This window comes from Excalfactoria chinensis, chromosome 1 (assembly GCF_039878825.1).
Source record: "Excalfactoria chinensis isolate bCotChi1 chromosome 1, bCotChi1.hap2, whole genome shotgun sequence".
Lineage (NCBI taxonomy): Eukaryota > Metazoa > Chordata > Aves > Galliformes > Phasianidae > Excalfactoria > Excalfactoria chinensis.
This window is the reverse complement of record NC_092825.1, coordinates 114,945,776-114,967,438: the sequence shown is the minus strand read 5'-3', so window position 1 is coordinate 114,967,438 and position 21,663 is coordinate 114,945,776. Positions and strand designations below refer to the sequence as shown.

At 41.3% G+C, this 21,663-nt stretch overlaps 1 protein-coding gene across 2 annotated transcripts in view; it reads left to right on the top strand.

The window, feature by feature from the left end:
• Positions 1–21,663, top strand: part of REPS2 (RALBP1 associated Eps domain containing 2) — a 97,328-nt gene that overhangs the window by 12,023 nt on the left and 63,642 nt on the right. For both annotated transcript variants that reach the window (XM_072343506.1, XM_072343511.1), the window contains exons 2-4: positions 17,424–17,547; positions 19,145–19,293; positions 20,175–20,298. In XM_072343506.1, the coding sequence (XP_072199607.1) occupies positions 17,424–17,547; positions 19,145–19,293; positions 20,175–20,298 (397 nt within the window). The remainder of the gene's footprint in view (positions 1–17,423; positions 17,548–19,144; positions 19,294–20,174; positions 20,299–21,663) is intronic.

The window sequence follows — 21,663 nt, the reverse complement described above, 5'->3', positions numbered from 1 at the left end:
GCAAACCCTGTTCATTTTCATTCTGAGGGAGATCTCCCTAGCCTCGTCAAAGAATTAATGAGTAGGTCACTTCATGGCAAGAAGCAAAAGGAAATGGGGATTTGTTGTTTCTGCTGCTCGTGGGTGGTTTTTGGTAGGAACCAGTGTTATTAAACAGTGGTTTGGCCATGAGGTAGAAGAATGGTTATAGAAGAGCACTTTAAAACTCACTGTACTTGGAGGTAGGGAGGGGCAAATGGGAGATGGGTCTCGGTGTCATCTCCGGGATGCTATTTTGGTGCCTCTCTGCCCCCAGCCCTCCCCGTGCAGCTCCACCTGCACTGCTCTTTGTTCCCTCGGTTCCAGCTGGCGGCCTCCACGAGCCAAGGGAGCTGCTGCTTCAGCGCTTCTCCGCATCTGCCAGGAAATAAATAAATAGTGGGGAAAGAAACGGAAGGGATGCGTTCTCGCTCTTTATGTCAGCTTTGCTTAGGGCTTTTTTTAATTGTATGCCTCGCAAAAGTGCATCACTGTGAGAAAATTTCCTTGGAACTCGAGCTGAATCCTGTTGCTGCCTTGATTTCTTTAGTTGTCTGGCATTAAGAAAAACACAAGGGCTTCAACGCTGATGCATCGGAGCTAGATTCTCATCTTTACTGCTATTAAATACACCATTGCTGTTGAGAGGTTTGGTGCAGTGTCCTGAAGTCTTGCCAAGCATTGTGTTCTATCTGCATGCACTTTTGCTCATGCAGTGCTTTGTAAGGAGTCTTATGCCTGCGCACCTGCAGGTAGGCAGCCCAATTTGATCCTGACATTGCTTTGGCAGTTTTCCTCCATATCCTATAAGTTCCCTCTAACTCTTCTTCTGGAAAGACAAAGATTACATGGTGGTTCTATTTCTGCTCCTTTTGTACCCTTGTCTTCTCCTGATGTTTCCAGCCTTTGTGGGTGGGTCTCAGAGAATGCAGTCCCAGTCCTTTTCTTGTTGCACATAGACTTGTGGTTCTCTGTTGCCCCAAGTGATATCTCATCCCATGGTTGGAGTTCAGAAGGGATTACATTTCTGCTGTGTTACTTTTTATTTCTTGGCTTAGGAGGAAATTTTGCCTTATCTTTCAGTTTCCCTTACAGGCATGTTGAGGTATAAGCATTGCAGGGAAATGCTTCCTTGCACAAAAAATGCACAACTATTTCCAGTGGAATTTTAGGAAAACAAACAACGCCATCTCGTTGCTGAAGAATTTCTGTTGATGTTATGTCTTGGAAAGGAATATTTAACAAAATTAATTGAGCCGTAGTTTGCCTGACTGTATACCTTCTGACTTTGTAAATGTGTTTCAGGTTTTAAATCACATAAAATGCATTTTAGCTGGTGACATGATTTGTTTGCAGAACTATTTGGAATGCCAGACAATTTCTCCAACAGCCTACTATTGGAATAAACGAAAGGATAACCGTCTGGGTAACCAGCGAAAGAACATCTGAGATTTAATAGAGGTTAGATATTGTTTGAAATTCGTGATGTTTCAGTAATTTGTTAATCAAACAGCACCTGAGGTGGAGGTCAGCAGGCATGGCCTTATCTTAACTAGTTCCTAAGAATGTCCCACAGTGTGCCATCCCTCTGTGCTCCTTGCTTTGTGGAAGCAAGGAAAAAGGCAACTGCGTGAGTGCTGTGTAGCACTTCTTGTGGGCTGCAGCAGCGTGATCATGAACTGGCTCAGAAACACACCATGTTCTGGCTAGTGACCTGGATGCTGTGATAGTGGGAGAAAGGGGGTGAGCTGCCTCAGCCTTTCCACGGCACAGGCAATCCTGACAGGATGTGTGAAAATCAAAGCCTGGGAAATGCACTCTTCTGACACCTCAGCCCTTCTTCCAAACCAAATGGAAACCAAAGCTAATGGGTTATGAAAAACACTGGGGGGGTGGGGTGGGGGGTTGGTGCAATGTGGTCACATTAGCATCATCTGTATGGGAAGCAGGACAAAATACAGCTGTGGAAAAGACCTCAGGTGATCTCTAGATCCCTTCTGCAGCAACATCCCATTTCTTTATAATTCCTGAAAAATTTGTTAATCTCTAGCGATGAAAACTGTATAGCTTCTGTAGGCAACATACTCTAGTGCTGCCTTATCTTTAGTTTGAAGATTTTTTTTTTTTTTAAACGCCATGGTGTTTATAGCTGATCTATGGAGGGTGTGAAGAACAGATTGTTCTCTCCCTTTTAAAGCTGACCCTTTTAGTTTAACATTGCAAACTGGTGTTGTGCTGGGTTTCTGTGGCAAGGTTTTGGTAGTGAGGTGGCTACAGGAGTCACCTTTGAGAGAGGAGGCCCAGAGCTGCCCCCATTGGACATGGCCTGTGCCAGGAAGTGGCTGGATGAGCTGTCGGCTGCCAGCCAAGGTCAGCCCACCTCAACAGGAGTGGTGTCATTGGGCAGAATAGTGGAAACCATGGCCATAACTCCTTAGAAACACCCCCTCACCCAAAGGGGTAATCCGTGAAGAGCTTGTGAAGACTTCATAGAATCAGAGAGTCTATTGACAGACCTTCAAGATCATTCAGCCCAACCGTCAACGTTTCCATGTTCCTAAGAACAGCTTAGTTTCATTCAGGTGCTCCTGATGTTGCGGTTCCTACAGATGAACTGAGACAGTGTATTGTAATTATATTGCATGGTGTGTTTGTCAGTGTTGCTCCTTTTCTTTTAATTCTAGTTGTGAAAGCATCATTCCTAATGCTGTGGCCTTGTCCTGTGGTCACAATTGCTCTTTGTCACAGAAACCAACGTTTGCTGAGAACCAGAGAAAAGATCATATGTACGAGAGGCCAGCTTTAAATTGTTTTGGAAATATTAGCAGTGCCTTGCAATACCTAGCCCCAGTCTGATGAGAGGATTACACAGTAAATGTCTTGTTGAGTAGAAATGTTTCTTATTCATTCCTTGAAAAATGAGCCACGTTCTGAACTTATGAGGGGGAAGCTAGTTTGGATGGTGACCATTTTACATGACTTTGAAAATATACAGAAGACCAGAATTACCAGAAAACAAGTTAATTACGGAACACTTAATAAGGAGATTGAAACAAAAGAAAAATCACCATGTTAAACTCTTAAATTAAATTAAACTCTTAAAATCACCATGTTAAAGCTCTTGTTTTGTTATTATCCGTTCTGTTCAGCCAGGACTTTTATTCTCAAAGTTTCATTAGGCTCCCAACTTGTTCATTGTGTTTTTATTTATTTTTTTTTATGTGCTGTGCTCTCATCTGTGGGTCATGTTGTAGATTTGGACCTAAATGGAATGTAAATAGCTTGTGCAGGAATCCCTAGTCAAGTCCTTTCCAAAGTTTTTGTAGAAAATCAATTTCCTGTGAGGAGAGTGTCAAAATTTTTATGGTTAACGTTTCCATGGAGGAAACGCCTCCAACTTCTTTAGCAAGCTGGAAAAAAATCTGGTATTGTTATGCAATACAAATTAAGTTTGTGCTCTTGAAATGTAATAAGTATAATTACTTGGTTAAAATTTCTTATTTGAAAGTGTAAATGCAGAAGTATTTGTATTCTTTCAGCTTGAATTAAATCCTTTTGACGTTTAAGCATTAGCCAAAGTGTTGGGAAAATTATTGTGAAGAAAGATATTCTAAAGGGCTTTAAAAACAACGAGTGGCAATGGTATAGTGCACAAATAACGTGATATTAAAAAGAAAGGTACAAAACACAAATACATTAACCAACTTACAGTGAAATATATGACTGAAATGGACAGGAAAGGTCAACCAATAGGTTTTTAGACAGGTGTGGCTATTTCAAGAATCACAAATATTTTTCTGATTATTTTTTTTTTCAGTTGTTCAAAATGTTTCATATTTTTTGATAGCATTTATTTTCCTTTTACTGCTTAATGAAGCGTTTGGAGTTGTCATATTTTTTCCATAATTATTTGCCTTGAAAAGTAGAAGTAATGAAGTGAATTGATGTATTTCGCGCTGTTTATTTGGGAGATAAAAGTAGCACCGTTTGTCTTCATTTCAAAGAATTAAAATCATCATCATTTTGTGCATACCTCAAGGTCTTGAATACACAGGCATATGGTTCTTCAAAGCTGTGCTTTATCCGTTAGCAGTAATAAATGCTTTTTGTGTTAATAAGGTACATGCAGTGCAGAGATTCAGAGTTGTTTGTGATGTCAATCATAACTGTAGTTCTGAAATTGTAGTAGATTTATTCTATTAGATATATTGTCACCTTTTTTTTTCCCATTAAACATGAAGGACTTCCATTGGCCATAAACTTTGCAGGAAATGTTGAAATTAACGTTTTCTATTATGTATTACTCAGTGGTATATTTCATTTTCTTGTCTCTAGTTGAAGAGAAGTTGTTTTAATTCAGAACTAACATAGTTTAAAAATCATTCCACTTTAATGTTATATTTTCTATAAAACCCGAGAGTCTTTCAGATAAAGAAAAAGGGGGTTTCTAAATGTGCACATGGTGTTTTCAGAAGTCTTGGCAAGTAAAAGCTCAGAGCTGTTTTCTGCTTGAAATTATTGTTCTTTCTACAGGCTGGAAATAGTTTATTTGTGTGTTATAGAACAATTTTTTGTTGAAAAGAAGTATGACTAAAAGCTGGGGGAGGAAGCTGCTCCCTTTTGCAGTAATCAGCAGTGAGCCCACATCTGTGCTCAGAAGTGCGGCACAGATTGATGGACGACTTTGGTTTTGCTGGGCGTGGGTCATACAGAAGCACAGATGCAAACTGGCATTCCTTCCTCACCCCTTACCAGTCCCTGCAAGTGATAAGGCAAAAAAACTCTGTTCTCTGTTCCCTCCCACCCCCAAAAAAACCCAACAAACCAGTGATGAAATGCTTTTTAGACTCATTTTAAGTACTCACACATGTGGAGAAAACACTCCCACATTTTGACTGAAGACCTAGTTTCAACAGCAAAATAAAACTAAGCCACAGTTGAAAGATTTCAAGTGAAGGAGTGAAGCAACAATGTTGTTTTGGGTTGTTTTTTTCTTTTTTCTCTGTTATTTTTCTGTTTTAAGATTTTTCTGTATTTAAACTTTTTTTCTCTAAGTTGTTAATAATAGCATCTGAAAATCAGATTGTCACTGCAAAATCAAGCTTGGGATGCACTGAGCTTAATTTGCTGTAATAACACTTTCGCCAGGCAGTGTAGGTCAGGCAGTGCAATACTCACTAGGTAGGACCAGAGTGGAAAGGAGTGTCAGAAATAGGGCTTTCCACCTAATCTTGCTTAACAAAGTAGCTGTTGTTAAGTCTGTTAAGCCAACAGATTCCTGTGCAAAAGCGTTGTGGGAATTAAAAGCTTAATCAGCCTGTGTGCTCTCAGGAGTTTAAATGGTTTAGGCATAGAAAATAGGGGAAAGAGTATATATTTGTTAGGTACAAATGCTTTTGCTTATGCTCAACCTGGCTCCAGTCTAAGAATGCAGTTAAGAAACAGGGTTTTCCAGCCCCTGTGCATTCCTGTTGAACTCACATGGGCCTATTTCATGTGAATCTCAGTGAGAGAAATCTTTTTAATTGTACGGCTCTAGAGTAAGAAAAATTTCTATTCCAGCCATACAAAGAGTGCGTGCCTACTAAAATATATATTTATTAAAAGTCTAACTAGGCTTTGCTTTTTAAAAGCTGCTGTGCTTTGGCCCCTTTTGTGAATGTGTTTTGGGGGTTTAATTGCACGATAAACCGCTTGCTCCACAGGATTCCTTTCCATTTAGTGCAGAAATTATACAGAGTAAAAGGCGGAGGCTTACAAGAAGGAAAAGAGACTGCTGCTTTTAAGATGTGGATTGGCATGTAATGCATTTTTTTGTATCCAGATTGCATCCACTTGAAGCAATAACTCACCTAAAGATTTCTGCCTGGATGTAAAATTTACCAATATTAAGTAACAGAGAGGAAAATAAAGCTATTGAAAGGGAAAAGTGATTGCTAAATGGTTTATTTACTGCCCTGGTACATATGCTTAATTTTCAGTGCTGAAAGAAAGTAATGCTAAAAATGAACAGATAGTGGGAAAAGCTGCCTATGATAAGCTTTTACAAATCCTTTTTATTTATTTATTTATTTATTTATTTATTTATAATATGTGGTGATGTGTACAGATGTCTTTTTGTTTTTCTAGTTCCAGGAAGTCCTGTGAAAGAGTCATAAAAGCCTCACAGCTGATATTTTTTAATACCCTGGCAGCTGTGATGATTGGCTGCATAAAGACTAAAGAAATGACATGCTCTAAATAGTTTAGTGTTTCCTATGCGTTTGTCTGGTTGGCATGGGGGGCTGGGGATCACCCTACAGTGATCATTAGTACCTCAGGAGGTCTAAAAACTGACATAGAGTAACAGCCACAGATCACTTGCCACTTCATCCCGTCAGAGCTAAATGGATCATCAGTCTTTTCTCTACCCAATGTGTTAAATCCTGCTTTATTAACTTGCTACACTTGAGTCATCAATGTTTGCTGAAAGTTGTGTGTAGAACATAGAAAATAAATGGCATTTGAACACCAATTGAAGATTTGGGGCACTGGGCTGCTCCCCTAACCTGCACAAGCAAACACATCTACTGCAATGCAGTAATACCCAGTGTAGGGAAGGGCTGCCATGAGCAGGCTTGTGCTGTTTGATTGGAGTCTGAGAAGTCCAACAAGATATTTGAAGATCTGTCTCGCAAGCACAAATTGTGCTGTTGCCATCTTTATCTGAATGTAGGAGAGAGAGTCTTGGCAGGAATAGCTGTGATGGTGATGCTTCAGTGATGGAGGATAAATAGACGTAATTTAAAGCAGTCCATGATTTTCTTTCTATGTACAGGATTTCACTAACTGAGTGGATCAAAAGAAAAAAAAAAGTGAGATTAATTTTGCTGTACAGTTTCCTGAGTCTTTAAACCCATGTTACTAAAATTCTGCGTAATAATCTCTTCATGTGCTGCTGTGGAAGATTTTGCAAGAGAGCTATAGTTCTTAAGTGGTACATTATGATGTTTGCATCCTATGATTGTGCTAGGCCATTAAAGGTTAAGGAGGAAAGCCTGATGGAAATATTCATGTGTGCATTGCTGAATGTCTAAGTGCTGCACTGTCCACAAAATGTTAATGACACAAATTGTATGTTAGATGTCAGTGTATAAGAAGGGCTTTATTCTTATTTTTCATCACTGGTGCCAAGACATGCAGAAAACAAATAGATTCAAAGGGATTAACTTGAGTTCTGTCCTATAGAAAAATCTTGCTGTGAAATGAATTGTACATGAGAGCAGACATGCTGCTTTGGTCCATGTGCCAGGCTTTCTTCACTGACATCCAGAAACCCGTGGTTAATCACACTTCTACTCTGTTTTTTGGCTGCCAAACTTACCAGTCTACATGTCAGACCTGCATATCAGTCACCCATGGGATCAGGGTAGTCGTGTTTCCATGGGCCAGGGATACTTCTTCCCATCTGCGCTACCCAGCAAGAAGGCTGCTCTGGGGCCTGGAAGGGCACCCATGGGTCTTGTGAAACTAATGGGAGCAATGCTGCTTATCTGTGGGTGCAGAAAATTCACATTTCAGCTTGGTTTTGGGTGGCCACCTCTACTTATTATTTGAGATTGCTCCTATTTCTTTGGCAGATTGTTGAAGGATGCTGTCTCAGTTGGTTTTTTTGTTTGTTTGTTTGCTTGTTTGTTTTGTTTTTTAAAGCATTTGACCCAGATGTCATGGGAGAAACAAATCACAGAATCATAGCATGGCCTGAGTTGAAAAGGACCACAATGATCATATAGTTTCAACCCCCCTGCCATGTGCAGGGTTGCCAACCATCAGACCAGGCTGCCCAGAGCCACATCCTGCCTGGCCTTGAATGCCTCCAGGGATGGGGCATCCGCAATCTCCTTGGGCAACCTGTTCCAGTGTGTCACCACAAAATCAATTAATCATTTATTTATTTGTTTATCTTTTAGACAACAATTCACAGCACACAGCACTTGCTTTATGTCTTTGTATAAGAATTTACAGAAAAGGTAAAAATAATGTAATAAAGTCACCACAAAGCCAAGAAAAAAGCAAACAGACTGTCCTAGAGCCCTGGAATTCACAGCTGACAGATATATATGTATATAATGCTCTTTATTTGAGGTGTTCCTGGAGGAAGCCTTCAGGACAGACTAGTGTCCTGGAGCAGTGTAGATGTATTGTTGATGACACTGCTGCTGCTTGTGAATGGAAAAACCTTGGCCAAAATGGGGTAAAAACCTGGCAGTGGCTGAAGAAGGGTTGTGTGTGCTGCCTTGCACAGTGCTGTGAGTAACTGTGGCCTTTTTATTTTCCCAGCCATCTCGCAGGTGTCCTGTAAGCAGTCCAACAAGGCCCCATGTCTCAGCCCAGCATAGAAGGAGTGCAGGGTGCATTGCTTTGTTACTGTCTGGGACTGAGGACTTCTTTACCTGATATTCAGCTGAGAGCTGTGCCCTCGGTGCACCAGGGCAGTTGTGGGGATGAAGGGTCACAGCCCGTCAGTGAGTAGGAGTGCACTCACTGAGAAGAAAAGGCTGCTTGCTTTCCAAAAGAAGTTGGGAAATGTTTTTTGGAAATAGATCTGTAGAGATAGCAGTAATTGCCATGAGGTTTGCTGTCGTCTGCCCTTGGTATACTTTCAGTTGTGAAAAAAAGCATTCAAATGGAACGGATCGTAAAGTTATTCTGGCACAGCATCTGAGGGCGAAATATTTCCTTGCTTTAGTTGCAGAAAAATGTGGAAATAATAAGGCAGCTGTTATGGAGGCAGCGTGCTGTGGTGCTGCCTGTGGATGGCTGTGTAGGTCTCCTGGTTGTGACAGCACGTTAAAATTAAGCCAGCTGTGTTTGCCAGGATTTGCCCGCAGTAACTCTGCGTGCTCTGCTGGAGGGAAACCTTCAAGCATTGCTACCAAATGAGAAAATAAAGGAAGGTTTAATGGAGAAGGTTGATGTTCTGGGTAGAGCGCGTTTTGATGGTCTGTTCATAAATGTATGTCTGCAGAAGACATTTCCTTAGTTCAAGCTCAAAGCTTCTCATTTTTTAGCAGATGCAAGTAATGTGTTCACTAGAGGAGCTTGGCTAGCTTCTTCACTGGTGGTGCCAAGGTGTCTTCAGAAATCATAGCGTAATTAAGGTTGGAAATGACCAGTAAGATCACCTAGTCCAACCACCAACCCACCACACTATGCCCACTAACCATGTCCCTCAGTGCCACATCTACACCTCCAGGGATGGTGACTCCACCGCCTCTCTGGGCAGCCTGTGCTGCTGCCTCACCATTCTTTCTGAGGAGAAATTCTTCCAAACACCCAGCCCTAAACCTCACTTGGTGCGACTTGAGGCCATTCCCTCTTGTTCTATTGATGTTACCTGGGGGAAGAAGCTAATACCTGCCTTGCTACAACCTCTTTTCAGGCAGTTGTAGAGTGCAATGAGGTCCCCACTGAGCCTCCTCCAGACTAAACGATCCCAGTTCCCTCAGCTGCTCCCTGTAAGACTTGTGCTCCGGACCCCTCACAGTTTGTTCCCCTTCTCAGTCCTCGAATGCTTTCTTGTTGTGAGGGGCACAAAGCTAAACACAGCACTTGAGGTGCAGCCTCATCAGGGCTCAGTGCGAATTGTACTGCGATGTTTTATGGTGATATTTCATCATGACAACAAAATGAATTGTATTGCTGAGCTTTGCAGGTTAGGTTATTTACTGAGAAGTAAATTGCAAAAAAAAATTGGCTTTAGATTCTTTGGCAAATAAGGTAAATCCTATATTAAAACACTGTTGGTGAAGCAGTATAAAAAAGTGGATTTTTCTCTAATACAGATTTGTATTGTAAAATTAGTACTCATGCATCTGACTGAATTTTGACATTAGCAAACAAAATTACTTCAAATCAATGGGAATTTTTCTTCTTTCTGAAAGAACAATCATTGACTTCGAAGTCTGTGGAGCATTGTTTAGAGACTGAAATTTGTCAGAAAGTAGGATAAGGGTTGGCTGCACAAATATAACACTGTTAGATTCAATTGGATGTTTTTTGCAAGCTTGAGGAGTCTTGCCTTATGAATAGCTCTATGTTCCTTTATTGAATTTCAGTGTTTTAATTGTTTTAAAATTTTATTACTCTTTTAAAACTCAGGGTTTTTGTAGATGCTTTAATCCATATCTGAATTGCAGTGATGGAGTGACCACTCTTCCTGTCTAAACGGTTGGACTGGATGATCTTTTAGGTCTTTTCCAACCTTGATGATTCTATGATTCTATGAAACAAAAAGACCTGGATAGATTGTAGCAACTTATCTTATTTAAGTTTTGATGGTTGAAACTGAGCTTCAAGTTAAATTCCTTTTCAGTTATGCATATATAGGCAGTGCTTTGAGTAGACTTTAAAAAACAACAAACCATATTGAGATACATTGGCGTTTATAATAAATGTCATTCTACATAATGAATTCAGGCTTATGAATAATTTCTGTTTTAAATCAGTGGAAATGTACTCTCCAGATGACAATATGCTAATGAAAATTATGTTTATGTAAAATATTCTTTGCAGAATTAACAACTTGGTGAAGTTGTCTAAAATAATAAGAACATGAGGGTATGCTACCTGTCCCAAAAATCTGGCCTTGTTGGATATAGTGCTGTTGCTTAGCATTCGTGTGATTGTCCTGTATTTTAGTGTGGAAAAGGGCACTGATGCGGCTCGTGCAAAATGTGACATTTCCATCTTAGCTGAGACACCGCTCTCCATTCACTCTCATTGCTAGCAAGAGTTGTGTACTGTTTTCACTTCAGCCTCCAGAAAATGGAAGTTTTACAGAGTAATTTGTATTTCAGCTGGCCCGGTGCCAGTCCTGACCAAATTCCCATATGGGGTGTTCCATCTCATCAATGTCAACTTGTGGTGTGTTCCATTACTCTCAGGCAGGATAGCTTGGGATCAGATCTCTGCTGAGCAAAGAAGAGACAGTGGGTCTCGTCTCCCCTCTCTTGTGCCCCGAGCTTTCTTGGTGTTATTTCCATAGATAAGCTTTTGGAAGAGAAGAGGTGAGTGGGAAGATGAACAGAAGTCCTTGGAATGACTGGTGTCTTTATACACTGCATAGATTACGAACGTGCTTCCTTAGCTTTAAATGTCTGCAGGATGGAATCCATGAATCTCACGTCTCATGTCCAAGAGAATGAAATGCTCCTGGCAGCGTCTTGTATCACAAGTAGTTCAGATAAGCTCTATGGAAGCTTCCTGCAATCAGTTTGTTTGGATGGAGTGGTGTGACAGATCTCTACTTGTCACTTTGATTGGGATGCTACCTTTACTCCCTTGCTTCTACAATAAGACTTGAAAAGTGGAATAAAATGTCTGTCATCAAATTCTGCATACACTGCAGATTTCCATGGGATTTCAGGACTTAATAGTGATGTTGGCAAGGCTACGTGTGCTGCATTTCATAGAGTGTCCTGATGACTATGTATATTTCCATAGCCAAATGCTGAGGAACTGATTGCCAAAAAAGAACGTGGAGGAGCTTAGTGAATAAATGGAATCATACTTCTAAGATTGTTGGCATGCTTATGACCAGCTCTTAAATTCAGAGTAACCTGTTTTCAAGTGTTTTCTTTTTGTGTTGCTGGTGTAATAAGCTTTATTAAAGTTTCATGTATCCTATACAGATTTATTGGCACAAGCTGTGTTTATTGACCTGGATAGATGTTTATAGGATTTGATACAAACTGGTGAATATGAAAGCAATTCTAGATGGATTAATGCAGTTCTCTGGTACAGTATTCATTTGCCAAATAGAAGAAATATGAAAGGATATTGTGAAAAGTATTAGCTTCATCACTTTCCTCGCTGCAGGCTTTCCACATGCAACTAAAGGCATGTGTTTAGTTAGAAGGACAGCCAGTTTAGCTATCGTGGCAGTTATTTTCTTTATGTGGCATGGAAGCTTTCAGGTATTTCTCAGCAATATTTGTTCTTAGAACTCCCAGTAGAATGATGGAAGTGTTCACCTTTTCCACGTCACACCCAGACAAATCAAAAAAGACTCATCAGTGTTTGCACATTAAAGACAGAAGGCTGAGTATAGGAGACTGGATTTCTTTGAAGAGCAGTTCCTTGCTTATAAGTATTAGGCTGCATCTGCAGCCTTTATTCCCTGGCAGTTTTTCTAGCCAACACTCCTTAATAATTGAAATCTTCTGATTAATTGTGCTGACTCACCTGTCCTGGTAGCTGCACAATTCAGATCAGTATTTTCTCGCAACATCTTGTATGCTGGCATTGCCAGTTGTCCTATCTGACAAGAAATGATTTGCATGCTCTTGATTTGTCTAGGCATCTGCAGTTAACGTACAGTAAAAAAAACAGAGGACTACACAGACCCTTGCATTGATCATGCTAATATGAGACTTGCAGAGTTGCTTGAAAACATTTTGTGTGTGCCCAAATGTGCTCTGAATCATAAACTTTGCAGTTCTTGGTGCTGGCATAAAACATTCTGCCTGGAGCTGCTTGGCAAAGCTTCACTGTTGCCAAGGAAAGAGCTTGCCCCAGGAGTGTCCAGGTGAGCACGTGCAAACCAAGTGGTTCTGGGTTGTGTGAGCACAAGGGAGCCTGGTGAGCTCTGGCATGACTGTTGGCACATTTTACGTAACAGATGTGGTTTCTTTCTGCACTTTTTACCACTGTGTTAACTGATTTGCTGAGCTGTGGCAGCTGTGGCAACTTACCTTATCACTTCAGCTTGAAGAACACAATGAGTTTAAACTGGAGTCATACAGAGCTAAAAGTGAGGTCAGGATGTTTTGTGATTAAGTCTTTAAAAACGCCCTCTGTGTGCGTTGTCTGCATGCCATGAAGTAAGCAGTTTCTAATTTCTTTCTTTTTAGGTGCCAGATCCCAGCTTCCAAAATTTTAGTGAGCGTTTCAGGTGATGTTTAGAGAAGTGGAAAATAGATAAAGCATCCTTTTTTAAAAGACTAAGCAGCTGCTGCTTAAATGGGCTGAGGCAGAGAAGCAGCACTAACAACCCTCCCCATGGCAGGGTTCTTTCCTCTGGGTGCAGAACTGCCCCAGCACTTCCCAGGCAGTGGTTCTCTGGGATCCGGACATGCTGTTCTGTGCTTCACTTCAAATAACGAAGAGTGAGGAGCCCTGGGCTCCAGGCAGTGCTACAGGTATTTGAACAATGACCCATTCAGAAAGAAGTACCTGATTAAGAATGTAGCAAAACTTGTCTGTGACAAGCAGATCTCAGTATCTATAAACAGAATTTTATTTATTTATTTAAAGGAGCAAAGTGGGTCAGATGCAATGTACAGTTTTGTGATAAGCAGTTGATAAGCTACTGCTGCAAATACTTGACTGTGGATAGCTGGTCCTGGCTCTGGGCAGGAGCTCTTCAGACTGTTCCTTGCAATGAGGAGGAAACAGAGGAAGTGGTAGATCTTGTAACCTCTTAGTATCATGAGCAAGAGCAAGCATTAACATTGTGTTCTTTGTGTCTGGGCTGAACTGGAAGGTGCAGTGAGAAAATTCTCTTTAACAGGGGAGCAAGCGGTTGCTCATTTTGTTTTTCTCACAGAGAATTTACATTCAGCTTATATACTTTCAGAGTGTCACAATGCATGCAGAAGCTTCCTCTTTCCTGGGCTGGGTTTGCCCGCAAGTGACAGGCGGTGACCATGACAGATCATGACAGTGGTGCAGAACAGACCCAAACTGAGTGCCAGAGGACAACACAGCACTGTTACTGGTTAAGTGAAAGAGCAAAAATCTTAGAATCATAGGTTGACTTGGGTAGGAAGGGGCTCAAAGATCATCAAGTTTCAACCTCCTGCTGCAGTCAGGGTTGCCAGCCATTCAATTAGGCACAAGCTCAGGCTGCCCAAGGTGTTCCATCCAGCCTGGCCTTGAAAGCCTCCAAGGTTGGGACATTTGTAACTTCTTTGGGCAGCCTGTTCCAGCACCTCACCATATTCTCAATGAAAAATTTCCCAGCTTTACCTTTGCTTACAGGTGGAAACCTTTCCCTTGAGGCTGGAAGATGGCCATCTCAGCCTGCCCATCTGTTCTAGGGTTACCGAATGGCTCTTTTTGAGTGTACCTTGCACTCAATATACAGTAAGCAAACTTCATTCTTAGGCTTTGGCTCCCAAAGTTTAGCTCTTGCAATCTAAATTGGACCTGCCCAGGGTATTTGAGAGGTCAGTGCTCTTGGAGACCGCAGTGGAAACTTGTTTGCAGAGAAACAAGGAGAGCTGGAACAACATCAGATTGTGCTGGGAAAAGCAGCTCCATTGGGATGTATTCAAGGAGCAATTGCAAAAATAATACTCACTGCCTGCTAATGGAGCAGAGTGGTGAGCGGATAATAAATACAAAAACCTGCTTTTTGTTCCAGCATCTCAAGATGTAAGACTTTCCTAGTAGGAGTATGCATGGAGAATGGTAATTTAAAACAGCCACTCTACAGAACAGCTCGTAGATATGTCTTCAGTGTTAATGTTGGTAAGCCAGAGATCTCTTTTCAATAAGAAAATCAATAAATAAATAATGGGGAAGGGGAACATTTTTTGTTAAAATAATTGTAGAAAATCCTCTGGCCCATCAGAAGAGTATACAAACAGTCTTCCTCTCCATTTTTCATGGCTGTTTGGTATGGAGGGCAGTGTGATTCTTGCACAGTGTGTTTTAAGGCTCTGCTGAAATGCCACTGAAGGTACGTACAGGCATTGTTCCAGGACTGACTTAAAACAAGCATGAGGTTAGGGACCATGGCTCTCCGTCCTCTGAGAAATGTTGCTTTTGCATGTTGTGTGGAATGAACTTTCTTCCTCAAGTGGCAACCGACCCATGAATTTGTTCCACATACGGGGTTACACCTTAAGAAATTTAACCACAGTTTTAGTCCACTCAGCAGGGTGCTCCTGCCTCAAGAGCCGTTCAGTAGATCAGTCTTTGAGTAACTCTGTTTATCATCCCGAGGTTAGATTTGGCAAGAGGCAGCAGTAACCTGCCACCATGAAAAATTGTTTCCAACGTGTACTGCATTAAACTTTTCTTCCATATTCAGCTATCGCTGGAGGATTATGGTTTGAAGTAATGAAATTGACTGTCAGTAGTGCTGTATTAAAATCCCCTGTGGCATCAAGGTCTGCAGTTTATTTAATTTTACATGTGTGCGAGTAGAAAAAAATAATCACTTCTCTCCTTGTTATCTAACTGAAAACAAAGTAACCTAAGCTGACAACAGGAAGGGATGAAAAGAGTTTGTTTTTAACGTCAGTTGAATGAAAGCAGTACTGATGTTTCCCTTTTTCAGGGATGTTTTCATATGTCTTAGTTCCAAAGTGGTGCTTCCTGTTTATTTTCTTAGATAGTGTCTAGTTTTCATCCTGAAAAGATGTCATTTCACGTTCAGGTACAGTGCCTTTAATTCAGATGGATCTTGGAGACTGCTAATAGTTTTTTGCACAACCTCGCTTAGCTGCAGCAATGTGCATTGCTAAATGTAGTCTGCCCATTGAGAGGCTGTGTGCGCTGAGCCCACAAAAGCTAAAATCAGGAAATAAAAATAAATAAATAAATAAAAATAAAGGCAGTATTGAGTTTAAGCTGCTTTGAGAATTGAAGCTGGCAGCATGTTCTGAGTAACTGGTTTTGGATGTAGGTTGACCTGCCACCTACCCATGCTGCTGGAGGAGGAGAGGTTCTCCAGTCAGCAGCTCAGAGTGGGTCCTGATGTAGGTGAGGTGAGCTGCTGGCTGCTGGGGGACCCACAGCCCTCTCCTTTGGCTGTCAGGGAAACTAATGAGCATAAATGCCTTTACCTACAATTAATCTTTGTAAATAACCACAGTTCTGTAATAAATTGAGTTTCTGTGGCAGCTTACATCTGTTGCTCCAGGCTATTAACAGGAGATCAGGATTTAGTTGCTGTAATAACACAGAGGAGATTGTGCCTACAAAATATTTTTGCTGTTTCTACCACTGAAGGGCAAAGTCACAAGGAGGCAGTTTTGGGATGGTTGGTTTAAGGAAGCTTGAGAAGCAGCACAGTGTTTCTGAAAGACCATGCATCCCTCATTAATTAAAAAGTAAAAGAGGATTTCAGCTGCTTCATCAAAATAAAATGTCTGTGTTTCCCTATCAAGAGCAAGTAGATCATTTACATCATTCATCACAGAGAGTAGGGAGGGACATGCATAGCCACAGTCTTGGCCACTTGTACCCTGAGGTGCTGCTGAGAGGAATGGCTGATGGACCACCACCTCCAGTCACAGGGCTGACCTTATCCTCACTCTTGCTCCTGTCCCGTGATAAACCAGGGTGGGCACCCAGGTTTGATGTCAGCTTACTGATGCATGTCTGTGCCCTCCTCTGGCTGCGGCTGCTTCATCCTGAGTCTGGCGTCAAGGATTTGTGCACCACAGCAAGCCATGTTCCCCACCCTCAGCACCAGGTCCTGGCACTGGATCTGAGCGCTCAACCAGACATAAGGAAAAAAGAAGGAATGGTAGATTCCAGTGGTTAATTGGAGCTCAGCATGTCCAGTGAATCCGTCTCCCTTTTCATTATGCAGTGAGAAAAAAGAAAGCAGCTTGGTGCAGCACCAAGGAATGAAGCCATGTATCTCAGAAACTCGTAGGAGGAGAAAAAAAAAACAAAGCTCAGGCAGTCAAGGCTGACGCCACATCCAGAGAAGGAAGGCTTGGAGATACTTTTCAGTTTTACTATTTCATAATACAATACTATTTCTTTATATACATCTGTTTAATAGTTTCTGTCATGGTACTGTAGCTTGGAGCATCCCACTGCTGGGTGTTATGTAGAGAACCTACTTGTGGGGAAGTGCCAATGAATTCGTTAGGCCAGGATGATAGCATTTGCAATGCTACCATCATACAAGAAGCAGATTAAAAACAATAGGATTCAGAGACACCATCGGGGCCTGTGAGACAGCATGGAAGTAGCAGGAGGTGGAATTTCTTGTACTGAGTTTGCCATTCCAGTTACAGTGGTTGTAAGGACTAAATGTATTTCTGTGAATGCCACAGCTCCTGCAGTGGGAACATCTGACTAAACAATGTGCAAAATAAGCAATCATTTCACCTGCTGTTAAAATCATGCATAATATGAAAGCAAATAAATCATTTTAGGATAGCTCTGCTACCCTTCGCTGTACCTGAAAATGATAGTAAATAACTACTGGTCTCTGATGTACTAAGGGGAATGTGATCAGACAGCAGTCAGAACAAATACATTTAGTAGATAACTTTAAATACAATAAGTATTTTGAACTTTAAAATACACATTTCGTTGCTTGTGAATGCAGAGCTGTTTACATTCCCTGAAAGAGTGAAATGCATTTTACTAAGAATGTGTCTTTTCTCTCTTAGATCACAGAAGTTTGTGGAGCCAAACGCGTGGGCTATTTTGGTCCAGCTCAGTTTTACATTGCTTTGAAGTTAATTGCAGCAGCACAATCAGGGTTCCCAGTACGGATTGAGAGCATTAAGAATGGTGAGTAGCAAACGTTTCTTGCAGCACTCCGTGCTTGTTTTTCCCTGTCTTTAATCCTTGCAAGCTTTTGGTGGTGGTGAACTTTTCTTCTAATTTGTCTGTGAAACCAGCGTATTTCAAGGAACTGAGTCTGGGTAGGAGGTGATGTTACTTTCTCTGAGTGAAAAAATGGTAAAACATTGCACTGAATGACATGTGGCTGAGGTAGGATTGCAGCTCCGTCTCCTAAAGGGATTGCCAGGTGACAGTCGGTCAGTGCTGTAGGCACACTTCCCTGCTACCTTTGGACTCTGGTCCCTAAGGCCTCTGAGTGGTAACTGGTAGCTGCTTCAGATGGAGGATTGTTTGGGATAAAATAATGCATTGTATCAGTAGGTATGGCAACGTATGATAGATGTAATTTAAAAGAATGCTGTTATTCGCAAAGAAGTGGCAGTAACAGTAGATGTACCATTTTGATGAAGATAAATGCTTCTTAAGAGGCAGAGCAAACTCAAGTGAAGAGAGAAAACAGTTCCAGCTGCAGAACTGTCACAGTGACTGCACAGAGGGAGCTGAATCTTCTTGCCCTGGTGGTCCTTGCTCAGCCTTGTCAGGCCTCAGGCTGAAGATCAGGAGGGTTTCCACTTATGCAACATTTTCTTGTGCTGTGCTCCTTTCTAAGGATGCCACTGCTGGTCTGAGAAAAAACAAACTGAGTAAGAAACCTGAACTGAAGTGAGATATACTGTGTGCATGTATGTGTTACAAGCACAGCAGCTGTGCATCATCACCAATTTGAGTGAACAAGGGTGCTTGCAGCCTCCCTATTGATAACCTGCTTACTTTCTCCTCAGAAATGCTTCCAGTGCTAATTGTATTTTCTCTTGAAATGTTAGTGATTTTGGAGTGGGATGAGTAGCACACACCAAAGCTATATTGATTTCTTTTTCTTCCTGGTAGCAGTTGTAGGTGTAAATGATTACAGAGGTGATGCATGGTTCGATCTTGAACACTACGTTCTGTTAATTTTAGTTGCATTGATCTTAAGGTCTGACTGCAGAAAAATAATGGTTTCTAATAACATTCCCCTAATCTCGTCATGAATTGTCTTAAAGATGCATTTGCTTAAGTGTCAATCTTCTGCTCTGCAGAGCAGAGATGAAATGGTACCCCCATCTCACTGGGTCCTGACCTCGACTCTGAACCCCACCACTTTTAATTTGCTCCATTGTATAAGGAAAGCACTGAGAATGCTGTCATCCTGACCTAATGAATTAATCAGTCACAGAGTTTCTATGGGAAACTATTCTTTTTACTAAAGACAACATTTCCAAGTCAGAAAGAGTTTGCCTCTTGCTTTAATAATGTGCATAAGGCTTCTTTCTTTCTCTCCGCATTGAGATTATGCATAAATATGGCAAATGTAGTTTTGTGTAACATTCACATTTATATTAAGACAGAAAGTAATCACAGTGGTTGCACGTTTATAGATGTTACAAAATAGAAGTAGTTCTCTTTTATAGATAAACTTTTCACTGGTTTTACAATATGGTACTGCTTCAAGGACTTTCAATGTTATGAAGTCCCAATTGAACGTTTCTCTCTTTTAATGAAGAATTGCCTCTGCCACGGTTCATGGCACTGAAAAATGACAGCGAAGTACGCTATGGGACTCCAGCAGAGCTCCATGGAGTTAAGTTTCAGGCTCCACACGCAACTCTGGAAAAAAATTCCTACAAAAGAACAGATGAAGGAGACAAACAGGTAATGGGCCTGTCTCCTTCAGGCTAGTATTTCATTGTGCATGCTGCATTTGGGTCTGGTCATGGAAGTGATGACACTTGTGTGAGTGGATGCAGTTTTGCAGCACTGTACTGAATAAGAGCTCCTTACGTGTTAATAATCACCGTCAGGACTGGGCTCTTGTTTTTGTTTTGATGATCTCTCATATCAGTTTACCCTAAGGGAAATTTCTTTATGTAAGCATGTGTAAAACTGTCAGCCCTGTAAATATTTTGTGTAAGTTCTTCCAGTGTTGTTCTACTGAGTGTGGTACTATTTCTTGGAGAGGTCAAGGGGAGAAGGTGCAAACAGAAATCTCTCTGCTCGAGGAGCAATAAAAAGGAAAATGAGGAAATTTTCATGGCAGGCATGGTCCTTAGTTGCTCCAGAAATATTCAGTTGGAGAAAAGGTGCTGAAATGAGGGAGCTCGTTATTAGCCACTGTTTCTGGGTGGGATAGGCCATCATACTTCCTTCCTTTCTAATCTCCTCCAGGGATAGTCCAGAAAAAAACTTTCTCTTGTCCTCAGTGAAACACCATCCCAGCTTCTCTTGTCTTAAAAACTGCCAGTTGACTCACGTTAAGCCTTCAGCAGACACTTCTTCAGGCATGTTTGGAAATAGATTGTCCTAAACTGTTTTAAAGCTTTGTTATGCCATTACCATACTTCATTCTAGAAGTTTCAATACCGAATTCATCTTTTTTTAGTGAGAGATTTTTTGGTTATAGGCCGTCTGAGGAAACTGCAGTGTTTTCCTCTTCTTTGTTCATCATGCTGTATGTGTTTAGACTGCTGTGCAGAATTACTCGGTTTTGTTGTCATCTCAGGATTCCTTTCCATGTTGATGTGTTTTTCAAACAGGAACCCAAGTCTCCGCCAATGTCTCCGATCTGTTCACCTCCTGCTTCTCCGTCTACCTACCAGAGAACACCCTTAACCTATGGATATGGTAAATCAAGAAGTGGGTTGGAGCAGCAGCATGGAGGTAGGATAAAAGTAGGGATGTGCACAAAGTATTCAGTTATTCTTTGTCCTTTTCTCAGAAGCATCCAAGTTTCAAATGGAATTGACAGTCAATGTAAAGGTTTTAAAATTTTATTATACCCCTGTATTGGAAAGTGATCCAATCATTTTATTGTGCCTAAAAACTTTTCTTTCATCATTCAATCCTGTCTTCTTGTTTACTTTCAGGTAAATTAGTTAGATTTATGTTTCACAGCTCACAGATGAATGCTCATACGTAGTCCCTGGCAAGACTGCCTGTAATATATCACAGTGGATATGTTTGTAAGTATTTTCAGAGTGTGTGCCCTGGTAACAGAGGGCACTGAGAAGGAGGAGCTAGTGAACACTCTCCTTTCTTCAGTCTTCGTTACTAAGACTGCCTCTTGGAAATTCCAGACTTTGGAGATAATAGAGAGGGTCTAGGGAGGGGAAAACTTTCCCTTGGTCAAGGCAGATCTGGTCAGAGATTGCCTAGGCAAGCCTGACATACACAAATCCATGGGCCCTGACAGGATGTGCCTATGAGTGTTGAGGAAGCTGGCAGAAGTGATTACCAAGCTGCTCTCTATCATCATAGTACTGGGTCTTGTCTTGTTCAACATCTTTATCAGTGACCTGGATGAATGGGTAGAGTACACCCTCAGCAAGTTTGCTGATTATATGAAAGTGGGAGGAGCAGCCAGTGCACAAGAAGGCTGAGCTGCCATTTGGTGAGACCTGGACAGACTGGAGAGTTCGGCAGAGAGGAACCTTATGAGGTTCAGTAAGGGGAAGTGCAGAGTCCTGCACCTGAGGAGGAATAACTTAATGCATCTGTATGAGTTAGGAACTGACCTGCTGGGAAGGAACTTTGTGGAGAAGGGCCTGGGTGTCTCGGTGGACAACAGGGTGACCATGAGCCAGCAGTACTCATGATTTCAGTAGATACTGTATTAGTATTCAGATATACAATGAATTTTCCTTTGCAGGAAGTGATAAAAATCTGTCTGATTTCATAACGGAAATTACAATGGGACATGAATATAAATACAGTCCTACAGCATAATGTAGACAAACCAGATAAAAATAAGGCACTACAATGCTGTCCTTTCTTTAAACTGATAGGCAAAATCTTCTAGTTTTTGTTAGAGGATAGCAGAGCAGGAGCCAGTCCTTACAAAGGCTTGAGTTGCTCCTGTTAATAATAGGGTGTCTGTGCTCTCCTAATTGCAGCATCTGGTGACCAAGGTGGTGAAGATAGCAGACACCGGCATGTAGCAATCCTTTAGTTAGAAGTACCTTCAGCTAGGTAAACCACCATTCATTCAGAAACAGGACTTTTTCCCACCCCACCCTTAGCATAACT